The 25,194-nt window shown below is 48.0% G+C and overlaps 1 protein-coding gene across 1 annotated transcript; it reads right to left on the minus strand.

The window, feature by feature from the left end:
• Positions 1–577: 577 nt before the first annotated feature.
• LOC136482160 (bidirectional sugar transporter SWEET14-like) lies at positions 578–3,137 on the minus strand. Its single transcript, XM_066479392.1, has 6 exons — positions 2,912–3,137; positions 2,219–2,255; positions 1,883–2,093; positions 1,597–1,758; positions 1,330–1,449; positions 578–1,196 (listed from the first exon to the last, which is right to left on the minus strand). The coding sequence occupies exons 1-6, from the start codon at positions 2,961–2,963 to the stop codon at positions 879–881; spliced, it is 900 nt and encodes a 299-aa protein (XP_066335489.1). The 5' UTR covers positions 2,964–3,137; the 3' UTR covers positions 578–878.
• Between the last annotated feature and the right edge of the window lie 22,057 nt (positions 3,138–25,194).

Raw genomic sequence — 25,194 nt, forward strand, 5'->3', positions numbered from 1 at the left:
GTGCCCTAGATATAACTCTGTATATGCGTGGATTTTCTAACTTGGTGAGTTCCATGCCCACCTTTGGGTGCCTGCAGCCAGGAGAGCGACTAGCTAGGTAGTACAGAAGGGCCTGCATGTATATTGATTTGCGTGGCAACAAAAGATGTCTTGTAAACTCGTGCCACGATGCTCTGTGAAATGAAATTAAAGGCGTGTTCCGTTGAAAAGGGGCCCAACTTGTGAAGGGTTGTAGTAGTACTACTAGTAGACAAGGAAACCTGCCAAATTAAAAGCCCAGTCTAGTTTGGAGTTTTGGCCCGGAAGAAATGCACAAAAGGCGGAAGACGACGGACGCTGCTCCTAATAATTGCCCCTCATTCAACGTCAAAAAAATAATTGTCCCTCATTGCCGAAGTGGAGGTACTACACGTTAAGAAAACCGAAACATACGCATGCGAAACATATGCAACATAATTAATGAAGCTCCAAATAACGTACAGATAAAGCACCTTAATACATATAAGTATGATAATATAAAAGGAATCTAAGCTTTTGTAATTGGACCATTTATATATATTGTTGTTATTACATAGAAGGTGACGGACACACTAATAGCAAAGAATTACAATAATAACAAGCTAAAATTAATACAAGCAATGGGCGAGAACGAAATGAAACAGCAGCAGCAGCAGACGCAAACTACACGACCCCCTTTCTGGTTCTCTCAGTCTCGTCTTCATCCGGGCCTTTTCACAGCAGCTCGATCATGTGTGCGCTCGTGCGTACGTGTGCCAGTACTGCGCAGGCACGCACACGGCTTGCCCACTTGACGTGCGGCCTTAATTTATGACCTACCCGGATACACATCATACGCATATTCTGAGCGAGGAATCTAGCTAGACTTGGTCGGCGTTGCGTTGGATGTTTGCCGGTGCCGCCGCCGTGCCGTTCTCGGCCGGCTTGGCCACCTTGGCCTCCTCCGGGGGTTGCTGGGCCTTGATAAGCTCCACCACGGCAGGTGGTGCGGCGGACAGCTTGGCAATGGTCACCACATGCTCGCCGGGCACCTTGAAGGTGCTGTCGTCGACCGAAATCGCCGCCTCCTTGGCGTCGTCGGACACCTCCTTGGCGGGCACCCTGGGCGTCGCGTTGCGGTAGAGCGCGTACAGGCCCATCTGGACGACACCGAAGCTGAAGCCAAGCACGTTTGGCAGCTGATGCATGCAACAAACAAAACAAAAGCCGCACAAGTTGTTAGTAGCTGTTTCCTTGGAAAAGAAGGACAACGGTTTACTTATCCAGCGGCCGGTTTGCTTGCTGAAAGCTAGCTTTAGTACGTTTACTTACGGCGACGTATTTGTCCTTGATGAGCAGGCCGTAGAGGAACCAGACGACGGCGCTGACGGTGAGGGAGAGGGAGAGCGAGAAGGGCATGAACTCCACGCTCCTTGTGCGCACCACCTGACGCTGCAGAAGCCAAGCGACCAAACAACAGCCGAGTTGTACGTAAGTGGACTGATGACCAGATGCACACGTACAATCGATCGTACAGCACACACGATAGCTAGCTATAGAGGTACTCCTATATATGATGGTTAGTTGTTGGGCACGCACGATGATGCTGAGTGGCGCGACGAAGACGCTGACGGAGAAGGCGACGCAGACCCAGCCGAGGACGACGACGCGGTGCTGTCCGGCGGAGAGGAGCAGCGTGAGGAGGAGGATGAGCCCGAACACGCCCACGTTCAGGAGGAGCAGGATCTTGGCCGTGAACAGCTGCGCACGTACGTGAAAGCATGCATGCATGGGTCAGTGGTGATGATGATCGTGCTAGCCGGCGGCCCGAACGTATACATCACCATCAACACCAAAGGAGCAAACGACGACGACGACGACGGACCTTTGCCTTCTTGGGCGCGTAGAGGAGGTACATGACGATGTAGAGGGTCTCGATGACGCAGCCGGCGGAGTTGATGGTGATGAGCAGGAACTCGTTGGACTTGAGCAGCGCGTAGTAGATCCACAGCATGGCGCTGAAGAGGGCCACCACGTACGGCACCGACTGGAACCCCTGCGTCGACTTGCTCTTGTAGATCCGGTAGAACGTCGGCCTGTGTCGTCGTCGTCGTCGTCCGATGCATGACATGCCAAAACACACGGTCAGATCAGCTCCTCGCGCACGCAGCTGAGTGAGCTAGAGAGAGACACACAGAGAGATAGGGAGGAGGGGGCTTACAGTGGTGCCAGGTAGGTCATGAAGGAGATGATGTTGCCTGCAAACACAAACAGCACCGGCAAACAAAACAAAATTAACAAAAGGAGCGAGCGAGACATCAGAAAGAATTCTGCTGGGGATGGAGCTTGATCGAGCGCTTTGCATGATATAGCATGACACATGCAAGTACGTACGTTGCAACTATCCTTTAATTAAGTTCGATAACCATCGATTGGGCCCTTTAATGTGCGCGCTTTGTGATGTCACGCACACACCAGAGGGAGAGGCGAGGCAGGCAACAAAGATACTAGATTGGAGCCCCCGCTCTTTCTCTTTTCTGCCCTAAATGGACAGGCACCATAGCATGCATATAGATTATATGTCTATATCTCCTTCCCTTTCTCTAAAAATACCTATATCTCCTTCCAACCCAATGACGAGTTTAATGAAATTCTTGTTTATGGTACGACAAGCAAAGGGAACAGCTTGTGCCTCTACATGCGTGGGTGGGGTGGGGGTGGGGATTAAATGGGAAGGATTAGGATGCTGTAACAAGAGTAACCATGCATGTTTTGGCACACACATGTTCCTAGCTATCTAGTAGGAGGGGGTCATTTTGCTGAGAAGCACACTTACAATGAAAGAAAAAAAAAAGAAGAATAACACAGGAAAATGAATTAACAAAATCGAATTGGGTCTACTGAAACGATATACCGAGGAGTCCGAAGGTGAAGGCCATGGGATGCTGTAGAGACAGGCCAGCCATTTGGAGACCTTTGCTTTGGTATGAGCGTTTATGTGGAGGAGGATCGAGGAGTTTGTATAGATAAGTAGGCTAGCTTGGCCAAGGATTTCTATGCGAAGCTGGTAGAGCTTGCTTATGAGCACTTGATCCTTCTTCTCAATCAGAACCAAGAGAGGAGCTAGGTGACAACTACTACTCGAGTTGCTTGCTTGCCTGAAAGCTTGATGGTAGCAGAGACCTTGGAGGGGGTTTATATAGTGGTAGCAGGCAGGAAGGAACCTCGCTCCAGCCGAAAAGGCACACATGCAGTGTGGTGTGTGACCCCTGGACGACACCAATAGCACACTCAACCGTATTGGTCCTAATCAACAACAGCCAGGAGATTGAATAAGCCAGCCAGGAAACAAGATAACCATCAGCATGACATAAAGGTGGCATTCCACATCCACTTCCTTTTGTTGCCACAATTGTTTCCTAGCTCATTGCACTGTTTTATTTATGAAAAATTGTTGTGCACTGCACAGCACGGCAAGTTGTTGTCCTAGCTAGGTACTTAGGTAGGATCTAGCAGACATCATGTAAGATAGTAGGAGGCTTAGCTCTACAGTGAATGAAAGGTCATGTGCTAAGGGCACTAATCTTTTCTCTATATATGGACTTTATCTCTCTCTCTCTCTCTCTCTCTCTCTATATATATATATATATATATATATATATATATATATATATATATATATATATATATATATATATATATATAGTATTACTATATGGTACTTGAGTACTAAATAATTATTCAGTACCCAGCGTTCTGTTGGCAGACAAATAGGCCCACCGCCGTTCCAACTGGACAAGCTCCAGGCCCGGCCCAGCCTCGCAGGACCAGGTATATATATAGGGAGAGTATATTCAGTAGCCAGCTACAAAAATAAGTTATTCTGTAGCCACCTCCATTTACGATAATTTTATATACTAATTTACGATAATATCAATGCATATTTATGATAGTTGGGTTACTATAACACATGGGGATATTTACCATAACATTATAGTAAACCACTTAGTAAGGAGTTACTATAATCTCGTAAATTAACATAGTAATTATCGTAACTCAAAGTGGCTACAAAATAAGTTATTTTGTAGCCAGCTACGGAGTAGTAGTTCTATATATATCTATATATGTTTTCATCATTTTCTTGTTTTTTCCACATTTTGTATGCGTCACAACAGGTAGACCAGATGACACCGCAGCTTGTTATAACTGCTTGTTGGCTTCTAACACGGCATATGAGAGAAGTTCATCCGAGGTTATCGTAAATTACATGTAAAATATGTCTATAAACACGTAATAAGATGTCGAAACAGTTATCAATAAGGTACATGAAGTCAGCAGGGACGCGGTTACTTGCATGGCCTGACGAAGAAGTGTGCCAGGCACGTGCTACAAGTAGTAGCACCACCGGCTGTATGTGCGGATCCGTTACTGGCCGGCACACGTCATTGGCCTTGCTTGCTTCCATAATTTTCAGTGTCTTCAAGAACACATAAAACTCAAGATATTTCTTCATGATCCCCTCCAGCATTCAGGGATGAAGCTAAGGAGAAAATATCATGCACTTCTTCCGGGTTTACATACTATGCTCCAACAAAAACAATCGGTTTTATATATGTATATATCATCAAGCAATAAAGTGTAACAAAAGGAGACGCAGTATGAGGCTGCTTATTGCGTGAGGCCAGCTAGCTAGCAGCTTGTTTTAGACTTGTTTTGACCGTGGTTCTGGACGCTGCGTTTTAAAAAAGAGGGACATGTTGGTGGTGGCCTGATTAGAATTTGCTAGTGCAAACGCGCATTAGGAGGGCCGCCAAAGAACGGCTGGAGTTGCCTAGCTAGCTCGGCCACGGCCTTGCTTTGCTTTTTGGAAAGCGCGCGAGCTCTCTGTTGTATTTGCACCTGCTGTACTCCACGCCGACTTGACCTCTCTTTTGTAGCGTAGGGGGTGCTCCGATCCTCAGAGCACCTGAATGGGCGTCGTACACGGGGAAAATACACATGTATTAGGCAAGAGACAAGGCCCCACGAATTCGGACAGCAGTTAGGACCAGTTTTGAAAGTTTCGTATATCAAAGCATCTCAAGAGACTTTTTATAATATCGTCCAGGAATAGAGATTTTGATAAAAAAAAATCATTTTCAGTTGGATGTCCAAATATCTATATCTATATCTATATCTATACCTAATAATAAAGAGGCAAAATTTCTCTCTACCTATTTTTTGGTCCTTCCATTTTTTTTGTCCGTCTCCTTCTAACTATTGGACAATGAGAAGTTTCTTCCGTCCAAACATATATATATATATATATATATAACCCTTTTGTCAAGCATGATACGGAGTCCGATTCCAAAAACATATTGGGTCATGTACGTGACCCGGACTCATATATCATTTAGGAGTAGAGATTTTGGTAAAAAAAACACCTTTTAATAACATTTTCAATTGGATATCCGAATATAGATACCTTATATTTCAGATTTCTCGCTCTCCAAAGATGAAGAGTGAGGATGACTCTCTGACTGCGCATAAGATATAGAAAAACTGTTGGAGAGTACAAAGATATAGAAATCAATTTTTACTCAAATGACTCTCTAAATGATGATTTAGATTTTAGAAAAACTCTTAGAGATGCTCTTATACATCTAATACCTTTGTAAAATACTATAGTTCACACATGACACGTAGCTCTAAATCACTGCTTGGATGACCGATATCAATGAAAATAATAATACGGTGATTTATGTTGTTTTGGGCGAAAAATAAAAACTACCCAGGACAGAGATTATTATTTTTCTCCGACATATATTCCCCTAAAACTTTGATACTTTTTTCAATAAGACTCTTAAACATCTAGATAATCTACTATATAATTACAGGGCAAATATGACTCCTATTGACATTTGTTCGTCCTACATCTAAACGCTGCACCCGTAAAGGCATATATAGGTTGGTTGATTACAAACTTAGGATCAGGTTATTTTGCATTATGTTTTATAATGACAAAGGTGCGTATAAAATCATTTTGGGTATTTTAAATCATATTTCACAATGGGAGATTAGGTAATTTAGATACAAAGTTAGTGGGTTATTTTGAACTATCTTTCATAGTAGCAAAGGATGGTAATTTAGATGTAAAGTTAGGATTTATATTGAATTATGTTTCATAATGACAAAGGTGGGTAATTTAGATGCAAATTTAGTGGATTATAATTTATATACAAATTTAGGAGGTTATTTTAAATTATCTTTCATAATAGAAGAGGTGGGTAATTTAGATGTAAAATAGGGGTTATTTTTATATATTTTTCAATGGCAGAGGTGGGTATTTTCTCTCTCTCTAAATTATAGTAGATCCAATGACTATTGTGAGGGATGATGATTCGAGTCTCTCAAATTAAAGGCTAGATGTTTCCGATTATTTTAAGAATTTCTATGTTTTATCTTTTTCCTATCGCTTTTGGGAGAACTAAAATGGTGCCTTTTGTTGGGGCCTCTAACTAGTAATGGCAGATGCGGGCAGTTTTTTTTGAGCATGGACTCCTAGTGTACAAGTTGTAGTATCTGTACTCTACACAACACACTCACACCACCACACACGCACAGCCTTAGAAGCTACAACCTATACACCTCAAACGTCCTTCTGAAAATCACCGAAGCCACACGAGCCTCATAGATGACGGGCACGTCATAGTTCCATTGTAGCGCCACACGAGTGTCCAGGACCAGCAAGATTATTATTTGGGAATAAATCCCCACGGTGGGAAATCACTGAACCGAGCAGGGCTCGAACTCAGGACCGGTGGCTTCCACTCCGGGAGAGCTCACCATCCGAGCTGCAGCTCGGTCCCAGATGCGGGTAGTTTATATACAAATTTAGAGGTTATTTTAAATTATCTTTCGTAATGGCAGAGGTGGGTAACTGAGATGTACAATTAGGGGTTACTTTATTTGTTTTTCATAATGGCAGAGGTGGGTAATTTTTTTTCTTCCAAATTACCACAGATCCAATGGCTATTATTGGCGACAAATATTTTAGTCTCCCAAATTAAAGGCTGAATGTTTCTAATTATTGTGATAATTTTTAGGATCCAATGATTGCGTGTCTAATAAGAGAATTAATGTGATGCATCCGTTATGGCCTCTAATTAATAATAGTAAGATTTTGTGCACCAGAAAATATTCCCTCCTTCCTAAATTATATTTTGTTTTTTTAGATTCATAACTTTTACTATATACTTAGATATATACCAGCTCTAGATATGTAGTATAAAAGTAATATATCTAAAAAAAGCATGACGTCTTACAATTTGGAAGGGAGTGAGTGAGTGGCAGCTCTTACACTTGTCAACGATTACTATACATCCGAAAAGATCTAGTACTGACCTTTGACTGATTTGTTTTGCTACACCTGTTCTATAGTACCGGTTTTCTTTGACGCTGCGCAGTCTGAAAGCAGCGGACCACACGCAGAGAACCATTCCAAACTGAGCTACACGGCAAAAAAAAATTAAGACAATGGACTAGGACAATAGTGATCAAAGTCAAACTAGAGTACGTACCTTGCGCACGAACAGCATTTCCATTATTACGCCATATTGTCCGATCTTTGATTAGCGTCATCGTGCGCTCCCTACTTGCTGCTTCACTGAAGTCAAACACTTGTGCTGCTGAAACTCCAGCACCACTGTGGTTTTGTTGCCCGGCCTCCCTGCTTGCTGCTTAAATGTACATCTTCTTTATTATTTTAGGAGATATAAGTATTAGTTACATCTCACTAATAAAAAATTACAAACTTATTAGCAAGCAATCAATTGAAACCTACGCCATGTTACTTAGAATCAAATTCACCCCAAGTCTTTAAAGTTGTGTGTAGGTGTCATATAGGTCCGCCAAAGTCTCAAAATACATTTTGAAGTCGTTGAAATTAGTTTGGGTCTCATCCATGTCCAAACGGTTGCTTACTTGAGCCGGTAGTGACGTGGATTTTATGCACAAGAAAATACTCTCTCCTTCCTAAATTAATATTTGTTTTTTAAAACTTATAGCTTTTACTATGTATTTAGATATATACTACGTCTAGATATATAACAAGTTAAAAACCATGTATCTAAAAAAAAGCAAGACGTCTCACAATTTAGAAGGAAGGGAGTAAGTGGAAGTTCTTACACTTGTCAATGATTACTGTGCATCCATAAAAGTCTTTGTGACGAGCACAATTGAGGGCCTGTTTAGTACTGACCTTGACAATTTTTCATTTTGCTACACGTACGGGATGTGATCGATCTGACCTTCCATGTACAAGCACGTACACGTGCTCTATAATACCCGGTTTCACGTTGTGCAGTCTGAAAGCAGCAGACCACACCGTCCACACGCAGAGAAACCACTCCAAGCTGAGGTACACGGCAAAAAAATTAAGACAATGGAGTAGGACACTGCCACACTGGTAACCAATGCAAAGTCAAACTAGAGTACCATGAGCATCTAAAAGGGGGTGAATTGAGTATTTAATTTACACTTAAAAGCTAGTGCTTAACTTACACTACCACTAGAAACCATAAGCTATTCAAGCAAGATGCATACATAAGGTCTTTTCTATTGTACTTTAACTTACGCATAACCCATAAAGGGTTTTGCAATCTAGAACCAATTCTATCAACTAACCTAAGCTAATCTAGGAAGGTAAGGGATGCACAAGTGAAGTACAAGCGGAAGCAAAAAAAAAAAGAGAGTAAGTAACACGCTTATTAAATAAGAGAGGGTAAACTTCTAAAGACACGACGATATATATCCCTTGATGTCAATTGCCAAAATGCAACCCTTAGTCCACGTTAGAGCTCCCCCAAGATATGCTCTTGGTCGCCATGTCTCTCCCGGTCATAGTGTTAGATTCTCCATACCATGCCTCTACCAACCAAAGGGTAGCACGTGAGTCACATTGTTCTCAGTACTACCCCAAATCTCTTGGTCACCTTGATGCTATGTCTAGTTTCTTAATCTTGCTAGAAACTTCACTATTACTATCAAGTTTATTACTGAAATTACTACAGGTATTGGGTACCCAAATCGTATTCTTCTTTTTTGTTTAAAATTGCTATTCTTTTTAATCTTATCGTTGGCAACATCATTCATCGTTACTACTTTCTTACCCTTTGTTGTGTCGGCCTATTCTGGCCTGATCAACACTCTTTTATTCTCAAAGTTAATTGTGTTTTTGGGAAGATTTTTCAAGTAACCTGTGCCCCAAGCATATTGAGAGTTTAGAAACTTCGATCGACGTTCATTAATGGCAGATTGCAATTGATGATGACCAAACATATTGCAATTTCTAGTACTATGAGAAAATAAACTGTGCAACTTGCAATATGCACGGCCTTTCAGTTCTGCATATGATGGCATAACATGGTGATCTAGTAATCTAATATGTTCCCTTTGCAATAAAATATAAAAAATCTGATCACGCATAGTTATATCAAATGTATACCTTTTATTGTTTAACTGATTCTTCTGCGGAGATGACTTTAAGTCTAAGCAAACGAATGGTTTTGTCGACAGAATATCGTCGACGGTCCTCCGAGGGGTATCCCACGGAGGTAGATTGATCAGCAGAGATGTGTGTAATCGAGAACAAGAAGGCAACAGAGACACACGAGTTAGACAGGTTCTGGCCATCAATATGACGTAATACCCTACTTCTGTGGTCTGTTCGATTATATTGGCTATCGTGTCAAATTGCGTGCCTTTGGACGGGGTCCCTGCCCGCCTTTATATAGTCCGAGGGCAGGGTTACAAGTCGGTTAGATCTAGGAGATAACCGGAAAGTAATAACAGATTACAGGAATCATGGGATCATACGTATCCTAACAGATCTCGTAGTATCTTCAGAATATCTTCCTGATGTCTTGCGGGAGACGCCAAGCAGCGTCGTGCCCCGCAAGGCTTCATCTTGTGGGCTGGGCCGCCCCTAGGGGTGCAGCCCATGTGGTCTGCCATAGGTATCCGGGGTTATACCCCCACAGCTAGTCCCCGAGCGCCTTGCATCCGTTGCGCAACGCCGTCTTGAGCTTGTCCAAGCAGGTGCGAACAAAGCCGAGCAGTCAAACTCATGGTCCGACCACCGTGATGATTTGCCGAGCAGTTGTGAGCCGTCGCTGAGCAGTGTGAACCGTCACCGAGCAGTGTGAACTATCATCGAGCAGTGTGAACCGTCGCCGAGTAGCGTATCCCAAGTTAGGCTTGCCATAAGGATGTAAGGAGCTCAAGTTCGAAATCAAAAATTTTCTCGCAATGGACCAAGTGTGCCCACTTAGAGTCCGACCACGAGAAAGGGAGATAGTCTTCTTTAGCTTTGGGAGGCGCAGAGTCTTCTAGATTAAAGCAAACACACTCACCGTGAGGTGAAGTGTGCCCACTTAGTCCCCGAGTCTAACAGTAGGTGACATAGTCACGTAGTTCTAGGGTCCAAAGTAAAGAAAAGCACAAGGCCAGCCGAGCAGGCAGCCAGTCCCCGGGTGTAGCCCCAAAATGAGAAAAACACATTCACCGCAAGGTGAAGTGTGTCCACTTAGTCCCCGAGCCTAACAGTAGGTGACGTGGTCACGTGGTGCCAGGCTAAAAAACAATAGTCAACAGAAGAAAGTCCCTAGTGTGATGAGGAGCCAAGTCTTTTTGATGATGCAGTCCTTGAGCCACAAGTGGAAATCCTAGAGAAAACTTGTGGCGAAGAAGTAATTACTGAGCTATATCAGATGGCGAAGAAGTCGGCGAATATTCGGTGAGCAGTAACAACTTGTGGTGATAAATGGGCGATACGGGCTGCAGTTGTGCGAAAGCCCAGGTAACGGCCCACCACGCCATTTTGGAGAATTCGGGGAGGCACAAATCGCGGAGCGATTTCCTAAAAACCCTCGAATGCGAAATGTGGGAGGAGTGCTTTATAACTACATCACCGCACCCGGCGCAGCCACCTTCGCTACTTTGTCATTTCATCATCCTCCTCAGCCCTCGCGCTTCTAGATTCATATTCACATGCATTTCAACCATGAATCCCAATCCAGATCTGAGAGATGGCACCGAAGAAAGGAGCTGGTAACCCAAAGAAGGCGAGTGCCGGAGTCAGCCGTGATGAAGAGTGGGTGTCGTCGCGCACGGGGGAGGCGGAGCTCAACAGGATGGTGGAGGCGGGTGTTCTACCTGACCACGTCACCACCGGAAGGCGGCCGACCAGCGGTGAGCCCTACCCAATGCCTCATACTGACGAAGCTGTAGTATTTGAGGATTATTTCTGGCGCGGGTTATGATTTCCTGTTCATCCTTTCTTGAGGGATCTATTGGAGTTCCGGAGAGTCAGTCTGTGCAACCTCCACCCAAACACCATCTTGCACATTTTGATTTTCATTCATTTCTGTGAGGCATATCTCAGGATTCTTCCCCACTTCAACCTCTTCCGTCACCTGTTCTGGCTGAAGAAGAAGGGCGGCAGTGGTTCCAAGGTGGTCAGCGGCATGTATCTTCAATTGGGTGATGGAATGGCGGACGAGTACCTCACTGTGCCGCTGAACACGTCGCTAAAGGGATGGAACGCCAGGTGGTTCTACATGAAGCAGAGCCATCCTACCATCCGCTGCGACGCCGACCACATCCTAGAGAGCTAGAAAAGCCGGTCGAAGAGGCCGAGTAGTGTCGATATGGATCAGGTGAGGGAGCTCCTCAGCCTGATAAAGGGCGTAAAGACAAACGCCGGACTGGTGGCGGCGAGCTTCATAGTGCGCCACGTCTAGCCTTGCAAGGAGAGGGCCCATGAGGGCTTTGACTTCAAGGGGGACACCGACGACACCCGAGAGAGGATGGGGATGCTATCGACGGACGAAGTGCTAGAGCGGGCCTGAGAGCTATTCGCTCTGTTTGCCTCACTCAGCGTGTTAGGGTGGATGAGACCCTTTAACTACACGAACTCGCCTCCTCAGGTAAACATCTCATATGTGTGTTCCTGATCCTTTTTTATCCTGTACTATTGCCGAGCAGTGAACTAATTCACTTATGGAAAGATCCATTCGTAGGAACGAGCAGTGTACTTCTTGGGCGTGCCGAGGGGCGATTGGCCATAGGAGGTAGACGCCCAACGACCAGCTCAGCCTGAGGAAGGTACCATTAGCGCCTCGTCGGAGTCTGGAGGCGTAGATGTTGGTCGAACGGATAGTCCTTCCTCGGTGTCGGAGAAAGTCCGGGGGAAGAGGACAGCGGCAGATGAGCCGGTCCAAAAGAAGGGGAAGATGGCGGGTGCCACTCCCCGCAAGCTGGGCGGCATCTTACTTGGCGGTGACCGAACCACTTGGACGTAGAGTGCAGCGATGTTCGAGTGGTCGAATGACGGTAGGGATCTAGTAGCTCCTCCTCTGAGCACTGAAGCGCCTCCGCGCAACATGCGTGCGGAGGAGCGATCGAAGGGAGGGGAGGGAGTCCCCAAGTAGCAGGTGAAGGGAGTCCCCAAGCAGTAGGCGAGGGGAGTCCTGGAGCGGCAGGCGGAGGAGAGGCCGACGGCGGAGACCGTGAGACCTCCACCCCAGGGCATGGGAGTCAACCCTAGGGTCACGCCTAGGGGCTCGGGTAGGTAGTGTCGGTTCATAAAAGTGTACCGGTAGGCCGACACGTAAGTATACTTGCCTTGGAGTTATTTTGTTATCAGATCCTTATCGCGGTGGTGATTGATGAGCTAATCTGATGTAGAGCAAGGCGTACGGAGGAGTTTAACCCGTCCGTCCAGACCGGCGAGCAACCGGGGGCTGGTCTCGACGTGGGGGTGATGCCGACAGATCCCGTCCTAGAGTCCCTGGGTGCTTGGTGGCCTATGGAGGAGTCAAGTGCCAATATTGGTGGACTTGGCAGCGGCTAACGGTTGGCACCGACGGTGGACGGGTCGGCGGCGATGCCTGACACTACGACAGAAGCTACCAGGGCTTTGGAAGCGGATGCTGGAGTTGCCGACGCCATGCCAAAGTCTATAGCAGAGAAACCTACGGTGCCAGAGGAGCTGATGGCGCTCCTGAGGCATCGGGGGGCATGGTCGGACACGCTGTCCGGCCACCGAGCCCCTTGGTGGTGCCACCAGCCACGGAGGAAGAGGACAAGGTGGAAGAGATCGAATGTGAGGAATCATGACCCTAAGCTGTACGAATCCTCCACAAGCGGGGCGACAAAGTGGTGGTCATTGAGGAGGAGGACACCGCCAGGGAGCTCAGGAGGCTGGAGTCCACCCTATCGACGGCGATGAAGCAGATCAAGGTTAGCACTACATCATCAATGTTCATCTTTAACGTTGGAGATTGGAGTTCTTAATAGTCTTGGTGCTTTTGTAGGGGATAGCTCGGACTACCGAACAACGGCGCCAACTGATCAAGAGGGTGGATCCCCTCATCGAAGAAAACGCAAAGCTGAAGGAGGCGATGAAGCTTATTGAGAAAAACTTCCAGAGGGCCCAGCATGAGTGGGATCTTGCCGAGTCTCAAGTGCGGGATCTGGAATACCAGAAGGGGGCTCTATCCAAGCAGCTGGCGACTATGTCTAAGCAGTTGTGAGGTAGGTCCGAGCAGCTAGCCACTGTCTCTGAGCATCTAACAAGTGTTTCCGAGCAGCTAGAGCAAAAGTCCAAGCAGCTCAAAAATGTCTTCGAGTAGAGAAAAGGTATGGTGTATCGGTGATTTTGCTTTGCATTGTTGAACAAGCATATTGTTGCTGACGACTGTTGTGCTTGTAGAGTAAGATGCGGAGCTCGGCCAGCTGCACCAAACCATCAGGCAACTGCAGGAGGAGGAGAAGAAAGCGATTAGGCGAGCAGAGAAGTTGGCCGAGGAGCTAAAAGGTGAGTACTTCATGGTCGGCATTACTGCTGGAGTAATTTCTTTGCTTGATAGATCCTTGTGATTCCTGCAGAGTATCGTCGGAGGACCAAGGCATAGTTCGATGTGCTGGAGCAGGAGGCCAGAACCTAGAGGAGCAAGCTCGATGCCGTAGTTGCCAGAGTCAAGTTGGTGCTTGACTGCGTCGACCTAGAGGTGGCTCCTCAGTCCGATGGCAGGCTGCCGCGTCCAGACACCATCATTGATAGGTGCAAGGCGGTGTGGGAGAACTTCAAAAGCTTCAATCGCGATGCCACTGTCACCGCCGTTACACACGCCCTAGCGGTGGTCCAGTCCCACTACCCTGCCATTGACGTTCAAGCGATAGGGGCTGGATTTGCTAGAGGGACAGGCACGATGGAGCATCAGCAGCTAGAAGATGAGGTGGAAGATGCGGTGAAGAAACTGGCCAACGACGTTGACCTGTTCGGCGAGATGGACGGCGATGGCGAAGACCAATGATATTCTCGGAGAATATTCTGTAATAACTAGAGAGGGTAGTTAAAACGCACAAGGGCATATACAAACTTTTATGTATATGTATAAATGTTGTAAAGTGACATGTGCATGTTTATGTAATTTGCCAGTATTTTGGTGAAAAAATCATTGTAGTGTTAACGCTAATGCAATTATACGTAGTATAAGTAGCATTCGATCAGTTAGTTCGTTACTAAGCTATTGGCCTTGGCTAGCCCATAGTCCATAACATTGAGCGCGGAGCCCATGCATGTGTAGGAGGAATAGGCGTGACCAAGGAACCACAGCCGACCACCCATAACATAGAGCGCAGCACCTGTAGCATGTGTAGGGAGAGATCGGAGACTGGGTCTTCTCCATCAAGAACAGAGTGAAACGTGTGCTGCTCGGAGGTTGGCAAAATAACTTGGAGATATGGAGAAACGTGGTAGAGCATTTATGGAGATCACATATTGGAGTTTGTTAAGTAGTAGCTTAGAGCTGGCGACCATAAATGGAGATTAAACCGTAATGGAGACATAATGGAGATAAATTATGGCGACCAAACTTCATTCATTATGGAGTGGAGAATACATATCTAGAGCGTTTCAAGGATAGAAACATATAAGGTGCTCGATTTGCCATGAATTGGGGACGTCAAGTCTGTCCAAGTCGCATAGCCGGTAAGACCCTGGTCGGGTAACCTATTTGACCACGTAGGGCCCTTCCCATGGGGATGAGAGCTTGTGCATCCCTTTGGTTTTATGCTTTCTACGGAGAACGAGGTTGCCGATAGCAAATGAATGACCTTTGATGTTGCGGTTGTAGTATCTCCATAAGCTTTCTAGATATTTGGCTGTTCGGACATAGGTGATCTAGCATTCTTCCTTGGCCCTATCGACGTCCTCTATCCGAACAGCTACGGCTTGCTCTTCATTATAATTTTCCACCCTAGGTGCTTGGAAGGAAATGTCCACTGGTAGTATGGCTTCTGAGCCATAGACCAAGAAATATAGAGACACACCGGTGCTGCGACTAGCTTGAGTGTGTAGTCCCTAGACCACAGCTAGTAGCTCTTTGAGCCATCTGCTCGGATGCTTTTCTTCTTTCTGATATAGCCTCTTTTTGAGGGCATCAAGGATCATGTTGTTCGCCTGTTCGACCTGGCCGTTGGCTCTAGGATGGGCAACAGAGATGTATTTGATGGAGATGCACCGGTCTTCGCAGAAGTCCCAAAAATGATAATGCTGCTGCTCCTGAATTCAATGGAATAAGTCAGCAAGCGCCTATGGGCAAGTAGTGGGGAAGGGCTCTTGGATATTGGTCCACTCAGCGATAAAGTCAGCAAGCGCCTATGACTTGATTGTAGGCCTGCTTCTGAATTCAATGGAATAAGTGCTGAGATCAACAACCCACTTGATGATGTGGCCATTGACCTCTTTATTGCGGAGAATGTCCCCTAGAGGGAACTCGGTGACCACAGTAATCTTATAATACTTGAAGTAATGACGGAGCTTGCGTGACGTGATCAGAATAGCATATAGCAGTTTCTGAACTTGAGGATAACGAGTTTTGGGCTCATTAACACCTTGCTGATGAAGTAGACTAGACATTGCACCTTGTAGGCATGCCTGGCCTCCTCGCGCTCGATGACGATAGCTGTGCTAATGACGTGCGAAGTGGCGGAGATGTAGATCAGTAGGGTTTCATCTGGTTGAGGCACCATCATGATCAGAGGCTTTGTTAAAAACAACTTGAGCTGCTCAAAAGCTATATCTGCCTCCTCTGACCAGGAGAAGCGCTCAGAGGCCTTGAGGAGTTTGAAGAACGGTAGTGCCTTTTCGTTGAGGCGCGATATAAAGCGGCTGAGAGCCACCATGCTACCTGTAAGCTTCTTTATATCCTTTATGGACGTTGGCCATTTCATGTTGGTGATGGCGAAGACCTTGTCGGGGTTGGGTTCGATGCCACGGGCGCTGACAATGTAGCCCAGGAGTATATCGAATGGAACTCCAAAGATGCACTTTGAAGGGTTCAATTTCCATCTGTACCTTTTTAGGTTGGCGAACATTTTTTTGAGGTCGCCGATGAGATTATCGGTGGTCTTGGACTTGACAACCACATCGTCGATGTACGCTTCGACGTTGCGGCCGATCTGTTGATCGAGGCACATCTGGATGGCCCTTTAGTAGGTCGCCCCGGCGTTCTTGAGCCCGAAGGACACGGTGGTATAGCAGTATGCCCCAAAAGGCATAATGAACGACGTCTTGATCTGGTCGTCTTCCTTGAGGGATATCTGGTGATAGCCAGAGTAACAGTCGAGGAAGGAGAGTAGTTCGCAGCCGGTGGTGGAGTCTACAACCTCGTCTATCCGAGGCAGACCAAAGGGGTCTTTAGGGCAGTGTTTGTTAAGATCAGTGTAATCAATGCATATTTTCCATTCTTTATTCTTTTTTTGAACGAGAATAGGGTTTGGTAACCACTCAGGATGATACACTTCTTTTATAAATCCAGCAGCTAGGAGCCGTTTTATTTCTACCCTAATAGCCTCCTTCTTGTCTGGTGCGAATCATCAGAGTTTTTGCTTGATCGGTTTGGCGGTCGGCGAGACATTCAAGGAGTGCTCAATCTTCTCCCGTGGTACCTCGGCATGTCTGTAGGTTTCCAAGCAAATACATCAGCATTGGCACATAAGAAGGAGACGAGCGTGCTTTCCTATTTGGGGTCGAGGTAGGCCCCAATCTTCGTAGTCTTGGAGGGGTCGTCGAGGCCGAGGACGACCTCCTTGGTTTCTTTGGACTTGGTGGAGGCACATGGAGGCTCCAGCGATAGGATCTCTAGGTCGTCGGCGGGCACCGTCTTGGCGTCGGTGACCACATTGGCCATCTAGATGGAGAGGTCAGTGGCTTCGGCGAGGGCGAGGCTCTCTGTCTTGTAGGCGTAGGCAATGGAGAGGTTGGCCCGTAGGGTCAGGACTCCTACAGGCGAAGGCATCTTCAGCACCAGATAGACATAGTGTGGTATGGCCATGAACATGGCCAGAGCTGGCCGACCAAGTATGGCATGGTAGGCAGTGTTGAAGTCGGCGACGTAGAAGTTGATGTGTTTGATGCGATAGTTGCTAGCCGTGCCGAACTATACTAGTAGGGTGATCTATCCAAGCAGTTTGGATGCCTTGCTAGGTACCACACCCCAGAAGGAGGAGTCAGAGGGTGTGAGATTTCCTATCTCGAGGCTCAGCTCCTTTAGGGCTCTGGTGAAGAGGAGGTTCAGAGCACTCCCACCGTCGACGAGCACTTTTCTGAAAAGCACTTTCCGGATGGTTGCATCAAGGACGAGGGGGAACGCCCTATGTAAGGGATGTCCGCCCACTGATTGGCCTAGTTGAAGGTGATGGGGACCTTGGACCAGGGGCGATAGCTGGGGTTGGCGACGATGTCTTCCGCATTGACAGCGAGCACCCGACGGGCGGTGAGCTTCTGATCTCTTCTGCTCTCGGTGGAGGCGAGGCCCCTAAAGATGGTGGCGACCACCTTGTCATTATCCTAGAAGGCATTGTTGTTGCCCCCAGGTGGTCGGCGGCCCCCGGCTCCATCATTGTTGTCGTCGTCCGGCTTTTTGGCCTAGAACTCCTTAGCCAAGCCGAGGTAGTCCTTCATCTTATGCTTGGTGTTTTTATGAAGAGGGCATGGGCCTTCGAGGATCTTCTTGTACTGCTCGTTGTAGTTGCGCTTGGTGCGAGGTTCATTAACGGCGGCGACAATGTGGTCTGGTCGGCGGCGGCGATATTGACTAGATCTAGATCCTTCTGGCCGATCACGGCCGCTGTCTCGATGGTGACTGCGGTCATTGTAGCTATAGTCACTATGGCATCGGTCTTCGGGTCGCTCGTCATTACATCGAGTTGGGCGATGAGTGCCCGCGTCCTCGTTGAAGCGTACTTTAGCTTCTTCAGCATCATCGTACTGGTTGGCGGTCGTAATCATCTCGCCAATCCCCGTGGGTGGCTTACGGTTGAACTTGGAGCAGAGGTCGTGGTGATGGAGTTCTCGGACGAAGGCGGTGATGACCGCAGCTTTCATGATGTTGGGAATAGAATTCCTCATCTCAGAAAAGCATCTGATCTAGCTACAGAGGAGCTCGGACGGCTTCTGGTAGATGCGGTTTAGATCATGCTTGGTGCCTGGCCGAGTACATGTAGCCATGTAGTTGTCGGTGAAGACCTTCTTCAACTCTTCCCAAGATCCAATGGAACCTGGGGCGAGGCTTGTAAACTAGTTCATCACAGTTGGCGTAAGTATGATGGGAAGATAGTTCGCCATGACGCTGGTATCTCCCCCGGCAGCGCGCACAGCAGTGGCATAGGCTTGTAGCCACTATGTGGGGTTCATCCATCCTTCATAGGGCTCAACCCCAGTGATTTTGAAACCACGGGGCCACTGAAGTGTTCGAAGTGCCCTCGTGAATGCTGGGGGGCCTTCGGGATTATTGCCGCGCGATCTGCGGCGTTGTCGATGTTGAGTGGCTAGAGGGCTGAGTCTGGATCACCGAACTCTTGCTCATATTCTTGATAGCAACGCACTTCTTCTTCATGGCGACTGAAACGATGTTCGTCGATACGTCATCGCGCGTCTCAGAGATTGTTGAGGTGCGCTCGGACGTCCTAGTCGACCTCTTGGTTGTGTTGGCGAGGGTGTTCGATGTGGTTGCCCCCAGCTCCCCCTTGGAGGGGTTGTCCATCGTCGCGGTGCTGGTCAGCGAAATGACTTTGGCTGGGGCAACGACTGGATCTCGGCATAGCTGATCGGCGAATTAAGCTCATGGAGTATGAAGGTCTCTGATCTTGGTGGATGTCGTTGACCTGGCAGTGCGCCGCTTTAAGCATGGCGGTGACTCTGGCGACCTCTGGTGTCTACGGGAGCCAGGTGAGCTCGTTGGCGGCCACGACCAAGTTCGTGCTTGGAGTCTTGTAGACGTCGTGGCCATCAACATGGACAAATTCATCGTCGAGGTTGCGTTGGAGTTGGCGTGGCATTCCTTGTGAGTCGAGCTAAGCCTCGGCTAGCACAAGGGCAGCCTCGTTTGCTCGACGCTGAGCACGGTTGACGTTCCTGTTGATGTGGGCCGCGCGGTCCTCCTCGGTTTCCCCTTCCCGCGGGGGTCTGTCGACGCTGACGATGAAGATTGTGCCTCCATGGAAGGGAGGGAAGGGAGGTTGCTCGGCGGTGGTTTCGGCGACAGTCTCCGTAGAGCCCTAGGACTCGGAGTCCGGATTCTCCTCCAAGATGGTTTGAAGGGATGCTCTGGGGCATGGGCCGACGTGTAGCATGTTGACAGCCGGCGGGAGCTGGTCGGCGATCTGGTCGGCGAGAGGATGGACATCTCCAACCTAGTCGGCGAATTTGCCCCTTAGGGCATCTTGATAAGTGGTGGCGACGTTGGTGAGCCCAAAAGGTAGGGCCGTAACCCTTGGAGTTTCCTCCGATAGATCTGAACCGGTGGGTGGTCGGCACTAAACCAAAGTGGTCAGAGCCGATTCCATGATGGAGAGGTAATCGGCGAGCTTCTGGCCAACCTGATCGATGGATGCGATCAGATCGTCGTTGTTGATTTGCCTCCTCTGGTAGAGGTTGAGCGAACGGCGAATTGTCGGTGAAGATGACCTCGGAGGCGGTTCCGAGATTGGATCTGCACTCGCAGGTGTTGGGGTGATCGGCGCAGTATTGATCTGCACCGGCTTGATGAGCTCTCCGACTCCGTCAGCGTTGATGATCCATGAGATCGTACCGACCGTGAAGATCTGGCCGGGCTGTGGGAAGGACGAAGAGCCTGCAAAACGTACCATCTTGTTCGACATGGAAACAGCATGCACACCCCTACCTGGCACGCCAACTGTCGATAGAATATTGTCGGCAGTCCTCCGAGGTGTATCCCACGAAGGTAGATTGATCGGCAGAGATGCGTGTAATCGAGAACAAGAAGGCAACAGAGACACACGAGTTAGACAGGTTTAGGCCGTCAGTATGACGTAATATCCTACTCCTATGGTCTGTTGGATTGTATTGACTATCGTATCAAATTACGTGCCTTTGGAGGGGGTCATTGCCTACCTTATATAGTCCGAGGGGCAGGGTTACAAGTCGGTTAGATCTAGAAGATAACCGGAAAGTAATAACAGATTACATGAATCATGTGATCATATGTATCCTAACAGATCTCGTTGTATCTTTAGGATATCTTTCTGGTATCTTGCGGGAGACGCTGAGCAACGTCGTGCCCCGCAAGGCTTCATCTTGTGGGCTGGGCTGCCCCTAGGGGCGCAGCCCATGTGGTCCGCATTCGGTATCTGGGGTTGTACCCCCACATGTTTCGATTTGATATATATACCCATTCGGCTACACATTTATTTGTCCTTTTATTGTCCAACAATATTCTCGAATGATATTATATTTTTCTGAGCACAATTGAGGGCCTGTTTAGTACTGACCTTGACAGATTTTTTATTTTGCTACACGTACGGGATGTGATCGATCTGACCTTCCATGTACAAGCACGTACACATGCTCTATAATACCCGGTTTCACGTTGTGCAGTCTGAAAGCAGCAGACCACACCGTCCACACGCAGAGAACCACTCCAAGCTGAGGTACACGGCAAAAAAATTAAGACAATGGAGTAGGACACCTCCACACTGGTGACCAATGCAAAGTCAAACTAGAGTACCATATAGCGAATGCGGTACACACGAACAGCAAAGGCTCACGTAACAAGAATACCGTCTGTGAGATGCAAATAGCAACTTTTCATCTCAACGAAAATGGACAAAGGAGAATGCCGCTGGCTGGGTAGTTGTCAGGTACCATGAGCATCTAAAAGGGGGTGAATTGAGTGTTTAATTTACACTTAAAAGCTAGTGCTTAACTTACACTACCACTAGAAACCATAAGCTATTCAAGCAAGATGCATACATAAGGTCTTTCTATTGTACTTTAACTTACGCATAACCCATAAAGGGTTTTGCAATCTAGAACCAATTCTTTCAACTAACCTAAGCTAATCTAGGAAGGTAAGGGATGCACAAGTGAAGTACAAGCGGAAGCAAAAAAAAAAAGAGAGTAAGTAACAAGCTTATTAAATAAGAGAGGGTAAACTTCTAATGACGCGACGATATATATCCCTTGATATCAATTGCCTCCCGGTCATGGTGTTAGATTTTCCATACCATGCCTCTACTAACCAAAGGGTGGCACGTGAGTCACATTGTTCTCAGTACTACCCCAAATCTCTTGGTCACCTTGACGCTATGTCTAATTTCTTAATCTTGCTAGAAACTTCACTATTACTATTGAGTTTATTACTGAAATTACTACAGGTATTGGGTATCCAAATCGTATTCTTCTTTTTTGTGTAAAATCTTGCTATTCTTTTTAATCTTATCGTTGGCAACATCATTCATGGTTACTACTTTCTTACCCTTTGTTGTGTCGGTCTATTCTGGCCTGATCAACACTCTTTTATTCTCAAAGTTAATTGTGTTTTTGGGAAGATTTTTCAAGTAACTTGTGTCCCCAAGCATCTTGAGAGTTTAGAAACTTCGATCGACCTTCATTAATGGCCGATTGCAATTGATGATGACCAAACATATTGCAATTTCTAGTACTATGAGAAAATAAGCTGTGCAACTTGCAATATGTACGGCCTTTCAGTTCTGCATACGATGGCATAACATGGTGATCTAGTAATCTAATATGTTCCTCTTGCAGTAAAATATAAAAAATCTGATCACACATAGTTATATCAAATGTATACCTTTAATTGTTTAACCGATCCTCCTGTGGAGACGACTTTAAGTCTAAGCAAATGAATGGTTTCGATATGATATATACCCATTCCGCTACACATTTATGGCCTCGTTTGGCTGGTCTGAAATTTGGCTTGTTCAGCTTCTTTTTTCAGCCGTAACAATGTTTTTCTCTCACAATATTTCAGCCAGAACAGTGTTTTTCAGCCAGTTTCAATCAAGTTTCAGACCAGCGAACGAGGCCTATTTGTCCTTTTATTGTCCAACAATATTCTCGAATGATATTCTATTTTTCTATTAACGGCCTCTTTAATGTTTTCCAACCTCGGTTTTATATCTTTGAATCCAAAATAATTACAACTCCTATGTAACAACCCAAAAATCCACACACCAAAAATTCCAACTACAAAATTTTTCTGTTTTTAACCCCATGTGATGATGAGTGACATTTGTAGGAGCTAACCCTAAGTGTTGCATTAGTCATAAGCATAGCATGTCACTTGTTGTATAGGTGTGTGTTTAGAATCCCTAACACCTACACTCTTGCATGCATTTTAATTCTAAACAAGTGAGTTGCTTTTTATTGATCTTTTGTTGTGCAAATAAAAGAGAAAGGAAAACAAAATAGAGAAAGAATAAATGAAAGAGAAAGGAAAGAATAGGGAGTAGCAGCAGCAGCCCAGGCCTGCTCGGCCTTGCGAACCAGCCCGCCTGCCATCCCACAAGCACACGCGGCCCACGAAGCCTGCCCAGCAACGCCCTACCGCCCGCGCGCGCACAATCCACTAACGAGCCGGACCCGCCCGTCAGACGTCACGCACCGCACGCCGCCACATCAGGACAAGCTGACAAACAGACCCCCTCTGTCAGCCGCCCAGCTACAGCGTCGTCGTCTTCCCCACGCTCCCTCCACCACGCGACCGGGAGCCGACCGCGGAGCAGGCGCAGGCCCAGGGTCACGCAAATCGCATGACCCTGTTTTCCCCTTGCGCCGCGCCTACGCTATCGCACGCGAGCCGTCGGATGCGCTCGGCACATCACCACCGCCCATCACTATCCGCCATTGAAGCCCTTGGAGCTCGGCTATAAAAGCCAACGTCCGTGAACCCTAACCCTCAGCCCATTTGCCACCGCCGCTGGTGGCACAGCACCACACCGCAACAAGTCGAGAGAGAGGGAGGAGGGAGAAGCATGGAGGAGGAGGCCACTGCAGGGAGGAGCTCGCCAGATCCAGGAGTGCCACCCCGATCAGCTACAGTGACGTAGCTGCTCGGCACGGCACTGCATCGCCTCATCACGGCCTCGCCTCGCCACTGCACCGCCATCCTACCGCCACGAGCCCTACGGTGAGCCAACTTGCTGAGACCGCCTCCCTAGCCAAATGGAACGCGCATCACCATGATCGAAACCTTGCTGAAGCTTCGAGCTCTGGCCTAGCCCAACTGGTTAGCTAGGGAGACCGCCATGGCCACGCGTACCGAGACCCAGGACACGCCGTGCGCGCTGTCATCAGCCAAAAGGAGGACCCCAGCCATGACGTAGTACATCGGAGCAGGAGCGCACATGCACGAGCACGATCACCATGGCCGAGAGCACAACCATGGCGAGACCACCGCGTCTTCTACGTCACGGTAAAGGCGACGTTGACACACCGACTGGCCCCGCCATGACAAGAGTCACGCCGCACTCACCTTAGCAGAGGAAGAAACCCACCGGAGCCCTACGTTGCCGCACTGCACCTTGTCGGAGTGCCACCGCCTCTGTATTGCCCTCACCACCGTGGCCAGAGCCACCGGGAGCACTAGGAGCTCCTTCAACACGCCCACCATGGCCGTAGAAGCACCGAGGAACTCACATGCTTCTCCAACTGGACTCTCGTTACCACCACAGCCCTGTCCATGCATGCCGACAGACCCATGCCGCCGTTCACCATGGCCGGGACCCTAGGAAGCCCCAGCCGCCACCTTGACCCCACCACTGCACTCGCCAAGGCATAGGGAAGCTTTTGCCTACCTTAATCGCGCACCAGTACTGCCCGAGGGGCTCACCGATGACCTCACCACCAGCGGTAGCCCCGTCGGGGAACAGCGGGGGATATCTCCCCTCTCCAACCACGACCTCGTCGACCCCGCCGACCACGTCGACCACGCCGACCTCTCCGACCATGACCTCATCGACCACGCTGACCACTCCGACCACGACCCCGTCGACCACATCGACCGCACCGACCATGACCCCGTCGACCACCCCGAGCAGCTTCGCCGAGCAGCTCCGACCACGACCACGTCGACCGTATTCCGAGCAACTCCGCCGAGCCTCCGACCACGACTATGTCGTGCTCGTGAACCAAACCCTGGGGAAGGAGTAAGTGGACCAAGTCCTTCATAGACCGGCTCTGCGGTCTATGGATCAACACAGGCGGGTTCACCATGAACCGCGCCTCACCTGCGCCCGTGGACCACGGCCCGTTAGTGGCCCAGCAAGATGACGTGGCCGCACCAGCACGCGCCACGTGGCGGACCAAGGTCCAGCCCGTACCCAGGCTCAACCGGCCAAGTTTGGACCCGGCCTGTATTGACCATTGACCGGTCGACGTTGACCGTTGACCGGGGCCACATGTCAGTGACTGTGATTCGTTGAACGTTGACTCACCGGTTGACTTGACGTTCACTTAGACAGGACCCACCTGTCAGCCAAGGTTTAGCCCTGATAATGCCATGCCGACGTCATACCGACGATGTGACCACGCTAGCGTCGGGGACCTCGGTGATCCCTCTAACCACTTCGGCGATCCCTCCGACCACTTCGGTGACCTCTCCGACCACCTCACCAGCTGTTTCACCACTCCAAGTTCCCACACGTCATGTGAACAAGTCACAGCGTGGCACGTGTCAGCCTAAGATTAATTCAACCTTTTCCCATTGAACAGAAATGATTGAAACTTTGGAAATTCATAACTAATTCATACGAACTCAGAAAAGCACCAGAACAGGACCAAAATTCATCGAGCCCTACGCAATAAACCCAAGTTTGAGTGCATCAGGC

This window comes from Miscanthus floridulus, chromosome 9 (genome assembly GCF_019320115.1).
Source record: "Miscanthus floridulus cultivar M001 chromosome 9, ASM1932011v1, whole genome shotgun sequence".
In the NCBI taxonomy this organism is placed as follows: Eukaryota; Viridiplantae; Streptophyta; class Magnoliopsida; order Poales; family Poaceae; genus Miscanthus; species Miscanthus floridulus.

Excerpts from the sequence above, each read along its gene's own strand:
- LOC136482160 (XM_066479392.1), bottom strand. The coding sequence starts at position 2,963 with ATGGCTGGCCTGTCTCTACAGCATCCCATGGCCTTCACCTTCGGACTC. Across the intron at positions 2,256-2,911 it reads CTTCACCTTCGGACTCCTCG|GCAACATCATCTCCTTCATG; the intron begins GTATATCGTTTC and ends TTGTGTTTGCAG. Across the intron at positions 2,094-2,218 it reads ATGACCTACCTGGCACCACT|GCCGACGTTCTACCGGATCT; the intron begins GTAAGCCCCCTC and ends ACGACGACACAG.